Source organism: Prionailurus bengalensis, chromosome A1 (genome assembly GCF_016509475.1).
Source record: "Prionailurus bengalensis isolate Pbe53 chromosome A1, Fcat_Pben_1.1_paternal_pri, whole genome shotgun sequence".
Taxonomy (NCBI): Eukaryota; Metazoa; Chordata; class Mammalia; order Carnivora; family Felidae; genus Prionailurus; species Prionailurus bengalensis.
The window spans coordinates 46823792-46829791 of NC_057343.1; the positions used below are offsets into that span (position 1 = coordinate 46823792).

At 51.7% G+C, this 6000-nt stretch overlaps 1 protein-coding gene across 2 annotated transcripts in view; it reads right to left on the reverse strand.

Annotated features, from left to right (window-relative positions):
- DACH1 (dachshund family transcription factor 1) overlaps window positions 1–3120 on the reverse strand; it is a 435329-nt gene extending 432209 nt beyond the window's left edge. The window contains exon 1 of one of the 2 annotated variants that reach the window (XM_043580344.1): window positions 1606–3120. In XM_043580344.1, coding sequence (XP_043436279.1) covers window positions 1606–2462 — 857 coding nt within the window. In that variant the 5' untranslated portion in view covers window positions 2463–3120. The remainder of the gene's footprint in view (window positions 1–1605) is intronic. The other variant, XM_043580355.1, reaches the window with a different exon arrangement.
- Window positions 3121–6000: the final 2880 nt, after the last annotated feature.

Sequence of the window (6000 nt, forward strand, 5' to 3'; positions counted from 1 at the left end):
GAGTTTCTGGCTAGGTCAGAATAGGACATTTGCAAGGTTCGAGTTGGAGTCAGCTTTCGTCTTACAGCCTTCCCGGGGCACTAGCCAGAAGTCTTCCAAGGAAGTAATAGCTAGGGGCTTTTTCACCCCTGTTTCCTTCTGGTCTCGTCCTACCCCTCTTTTCTTCGCAGCTCAGTTGCCCTAGCTCTATGAGGGGATACACCTCCTAAAAGAGTACAACTCTCTTCCTTCTCCCGGTCTTAAACTTATTTGGAGGGTATCGCAGTCCCCGCGCAAATTTTGCGCGCAGTTCCCACGCGCCCGCTTCTGGTATCCAACTTTCCCTACTCTCTTTCTCCAGGCATCTCAACTTTTCCCTCTGCCTGGAACGGGGGACCAGGCGGCACTGTGAAAGCGGGTGGAAAGAACATTTCCACCCCGAAACTGACAAGTTACCCCACTCCCGCCCCCTCTCGGTAGATCCTCCCCCAGTGAGCGTTCATTAGCATAAAACCGGTCGGGCCAGGCACCGGGTCCCCGGGCCTCCAGGGTTCGCGCGCTTTGCCAGGCTGTGGAAGCCACAGCACGGGGGATTCAGGTCTGCGGAACACCCCAGTGCAAAGCTTGCACCTGCTCATTGCGTGAGCTACTAACCTTCAAAAAATAAAAAATTAAAAAAATTTAAAAAAGGAAAGAAAGAAAGAAAGAAAAAAGAAAAAGAAAAACAATTTGGAGAGAGAGAGAAAGAGAGTGTGCGCTTCAGTCTTCCTTCCCCATCTCTCCAGCTCAGCTTCCAAGAGTCTCCGGCACCCGGCAACTCCCCCGGCAGAAGGAAACCCGCTGGTTCCCTCGCATCTGCCCCGGGGCAAACGTACCCCTTTATCTCCTTTGCACAAGCTCACAGGCGGCCACACGCACACGTGCGCGCACACACAGTCCCCTCCCCTCAGCGGGCTTCCCCTCGGGGCTTTGGGACTGAGCTCGCAGCGGGTCCCCCGGGATCGCTCCGGGGCTTCTCGTCCTCGGAGGTCTTTTCCCTCCCGGCCTCGAAGAGGCCCAGGCCCGCAGCTTCCTCGCGGGCCCCTCACCCGGGGCGCGCCTTCCCGCTCCCGAACCCAGCGGGTCGGGGTCACGACCTCTCCCCGCCCCCGGGACGCCGCTCGGGCGCCGCCGACCAGCCCCGCCGGTGCCCCCCCGGCTCGCGGTGGAACCCGGGTCCGAGGGAGCACACACTCTGGCAGCCGTGCTGTGAGGGGTCCCCAGACGCTGGCGCGGCCCAGGAAGGGGGCTGTGGCTCCTGGAAATGCACGGTCCTCCTCCTTCCCGCCCCCTCCGCCCCGAGGCTCGCGGTTCCCGCGTCCCACAGCAGCCAAGCCCCTGCGCCCAGACGAGCAAGGTGGGGACCGGGCGGAAGAGCGAGATCTGGGCAGGGTGAGGTGCCAACTTGTCAGAGGGTCGGGAGCGGCTGGCGAGCCTCGAGGAAAGGGAGGAGAGGGCCGTGCTCTCCAGGGCGCGCGGCTCGCGGGCGCGCGGAGCTGGAGGCGCCAGGAAGGGAGCGAGGGAAGGGTGAGGAGGAGGCGGGAGGAAAGGGACCGCGGGCGGCGGAGGCTACCCCCCGCTCTTTACCTTGCGTTGGTGCAGTCATTGTAGAGGGTCTCGAAGTCCTTCCTGGAGATGAGTTTGCAGCGGTTCACTCCGGGCTGGATGGCGCCCAGTCCCCTCAGGATGCGAACCTGTTCCACATTGCACACCACCGGCGTGATCTCCAGCCGCTTCAGCTTGGTGTAGACCGTGTGCAAGCCCCCCACCAAGTGCTTCAGGAACAGGTCGAAAGCCTGGGGCAGGCAGATCAGCTCGCAGCCCTCCACCGTGAAGGAAGCCACTTTGGCCCCCCTCAGATCCACCATTTTGCACTCATTATTCTGAGGGGTGTTTTCCACTGGGGACGGGGTCGAGTACACGGGTTTCCCGGGGAGGGGGCCGCAGCTGCTGCTGCTACTGCTGCTGCTGCTGCTGCTGCTGCTGCTGCTGCTACTGCTGCTGCTGCTGCTGCTACTACTACTGCTGCTGCTGCCGGTGCTCGCGTTGATGGGGGTGCTGGAGGCGCCGCCGCCGCCGGCGCTAATGCCGCCGCCGCCGCCGCCGCCGCCGCCGCCGCCGCCGCTGCCGCCGCCGCCGCCGCCGCCGCCGCTCGCGGTCGCCAGGCTGGGGTTGCAGTTGCTGCCGCCGCCGCCGCCGCCTCCGTTGCCCGCGCCGCCGCCGCCGGTGGAGGTGACTGTGGCCGCCGCCGCCGCCGCCGAAGCGATGGGCTCCGGCCGGAACAGAGTTGGCCCTGAGGACGCCGGGGGCCCGATGGACGGAGCCGGAGACGAGGTCGCCGAGGAGGTGGAGGTGGTGGTGCCGGAGGAGGAAGCAGACGTGGAGATCGGGGGTTGAGGGGGGACCAGCTGGGTCGGAGGGATCAAAGCCGCCGGCACTGCCATGGTCACATATAAGGGGAGAGCGAAGAAGGAGAAGCGAGGGGAAAAGTTGCCACACACCCCGGGGAGGGGAAGGGGGAAAAGAGAGGGGGGAGAAGGAGCGAGGGGGTATAACAACAACAACAACAACTCCAGGGGAGAACGAGAAGGAGAAAGGGGGGGAAACAAGGAGGTGAGGGCAAGAAAGCGAGCGCAGGAGGGGCGAGCGCGAGAGGCGCTCTGGAGAGAAACGCACAAAAGTGTCCCGCAAGTCGAAATGCGAGTCCTCTCCGGGGGCTGGGATCGGGGGCTGGTTTGGGAGGGGGGGCGGGGGCGGGGAGGGTCGGCTGTTGTTGTGTGGGTCCCGCTCTAGCACAAAGTTGAGGATGAAGGTGAAAAGGAGGAGGTTTGAAGGACTTGGGTTCTCCCTGGCAAGTACATTGATCAAAGATTGAGAGGGGAATGACAGAGAGAAAATGAGCTGAAAAGTGCAGGCTGCCGGCTGGACGAGTTGTTGTTGTCACACGGTGCAGAGGGGAGGAGCTCCGGAAACTTGAAATACCCTTTGAAGCCGCAAAAACCTCACTCACTAGTATTAACCCAAATTATCCAACCAGGAACTCGGAGCAGAGACTCCGAGAGCGCGAGACGCGGAGGGAAAGCGAGTGAGCGAGAAAAGGAGGGGAGGGGGGGGAGGATAAGGAAGAAACTACGCGAGGGACGGAGAGGAAGAGCCGGGGACACAGAAGTGGCGGTCGGGAAAGGAGAGGGAGACGATCTACTTCTCTTCTGCTACTACCGTTAGGTTGCATGTCTAATATTCCATTTCGTCCGCGACGACTCGTAATTTTTTTTTTCCCCCAAAACCTTCTGAGCAATCGCCTGCCAACTTAAAAGAGGAGCCACAGCGCTCCGAGCTCTCCTTCAAGGATTGAGGATTTATCTGCGCTCGTGTTGGCAATAAGATACAAATGAAAACACATCCCCTCACTTCGTGATTATTAAGAAATTATTTTCAGGGAGCTTCACATGTGAGCAAAGCCTAGGTTTGATGCAGCCGATTGTGTTACTCTCTCTGTTAAATTATTTATTAGAGTAAAGAGAGTGAAAATTCCAGGACAGTTGTGGGGGGAAAGGCAGTCTGAAGTCACTTCAGGATAATGGAATCCACTGTATTTAGTTTCTTATTTCCTGATAGATTATGGAAAGAAAGAAATGCTTGCCATGATGTGGACCTTTCGGAATAACTTCACTCTCACCCCAAAGGAGACTTTGAAGAAATCAGGCACCCTTGAAGACTGAGAAAGGGGAAAACAAGAAAACACTTTTTTCTTACCTAAAACTCTGTAATTAATTCACCTGTCTTGCATAGAAAACAACTATCCCCACGTCCTTTAAGACCCCAGGCTAATTGCCAGTGTTTTATAGGAATCACACATTATTTTCTTTCATATTTGAGAAGTTTCAGTGTATTTGGGGAAAGTCCTTTTCTCAGTTTGTCAGTGCAAATGTGTTTTGTAAATAATGAGAAGAACAAAACAAGCTCACTAGTTGACTTGTAAAGACAGAAAGGGTAGCTATGCTTAAAAACATGAGGCTGAGTTTAGAATGATTCTCTTCCTCTTTGCCTTCCTCTCTCCTCTTCTCTTTCTAACTTGTTGCATGGAGGGTTTTTTCTTTTTCAAGGATTTTTGACCAACCTATGATCTGAACATAGGTCAAGTTTGTTCTCTGTTTATATCTCTAGGAATCTCAAGTAATTAGGCTTTAAACCTGTCTGTACAGGTTTATTAACTTCACAAGACAGAAACAATGCTGAAGCATTGGGTAGAGTTAAAAAATAAACTATTAGCATCAGGTTCCCAGGGTTGGGAAATTTCATAATGAAATTCTGCCATTTTGGTGCTGAAATGATGATCACATTTCTCTTTGTCATTTTAATTTTTTAAACTTTTTGAAATTTAGTGTCAAAAGGCACAGGAAATATCTACAGAGAAATATGGCACCATTGACTAAGTTTATGCTAAACTTTTTGGGGCACAGCAGTTATATCAGGAGGCTTTCCTGGGTCATAAGAATTCAGAAAATTGATTGTTGCTAAAAAGTAGATAGACTTCTGCAAAGATAGCTGGAGTTTACACAGTTGTTTGGCCTAATTAGCCAATGCATTTTAATATATTCAGAAATAATTTATATTACTTTTTCACTCCTCCCATCAATCCTCAAAAATAGGGATTCGATAATATGTCACATACATCAAAACACCACGTTAAGTGTTGACACATGTTTTGGAAAATAGTACCTTTTTTAAAAATGCCAAATTACTATGTTAATGAGTGGGGAAAAGAAGACGATATTGAGCCCTGAAAAACTAATTTTATTTTGGAATTGCATGCACAACTTTAATAAAGTCCGATATAGCTAAAAACGCTAAACTATAGTTTCCTCATTTCAACTTCTAGATCCAGAAATGGGAAAAAATCAGAATTAAGTGCTGAGAATCTGCCCTTATCATTCTCGTTTCTCACATTTCCTTAAACTGCCACTCACCCAGTACCTGCCATGTTCGGAAGCCACAGGCAGGAAGTACTAATAGCTGACCAAGCCATAATCCCACCCAGCTTTGAAGCAAACTCCAAATTTTCTGCAGGGAATCCTGCGCCTCCCAGCACGTGCTCCGTTCAGAGGTAGGGCTTGGGGCCTTTACCCCCACCTGAATGGGAGCTCCCCCCCACCCCCCAACCTCAGGTCTCTAAACCGTTTCTGAGAACTACCACATGCCCCTTTGATCAAACAATAGGATTAGAAGAAGCATCTAATGCAAATTAAATATGTAGGGGAAAAAAGCCTCAAATATTTTAGATTTAAGATTCTTTCCTTGTTTCTTTTTCTCTTTTTCTTTCCCTTTCTTTCTTTCTTTTAGAAATGTTACCAATGATTAAGGCAAATAGTATTTAACATCAGCAGATAAATCAACTCCACAGAGATTTCAAATTCTCACTCTTTCTCCTGCATCTTTAGCTTTCAAAGCTTTTGTCTTGTTTGTTTATTGTTTTACATCCTTGGCTGTTTCAGGTCCTCTCCCTCCATCTCATCTTTTCCAACCTGCACCAAATTTGCATAAGCAAAACTCAAAGTACTGTAACTGATATTAGAAAATTCTCCCTGTGTTTTGTGAAGACGTATTGTGCTGAAATCAATAAGACTGTTTAAAATTCAAAGACCTGCAAATCGTTCTGTTTGTCCTTTGATAGGGCCTGTGCTGATTAAAATGCTACCAAGAAAGCTTAATTGCTGCACTAATTAAGAAGTCTTTAATTTCTTTCCTAGGATGTCGTTTGAAGCTGAGCTTGTACCAGTTCAGGGAAGGTATTTTCTTCCCTCCCTCTGCCCCCTCCTGGCCCCTCCCCTCTCCTCCCCGCTCCTCTCGTGCCCCGCGACGACATCCCAATGAATGGGAACTAATAGAGAGAGTGGTCTCAGGTCTCACCATCTATTACTTAACAGAAATCGACACAGGACACAGAGTTCAGTGCAGTATGAATGCAGTTTTCAGAAGAGC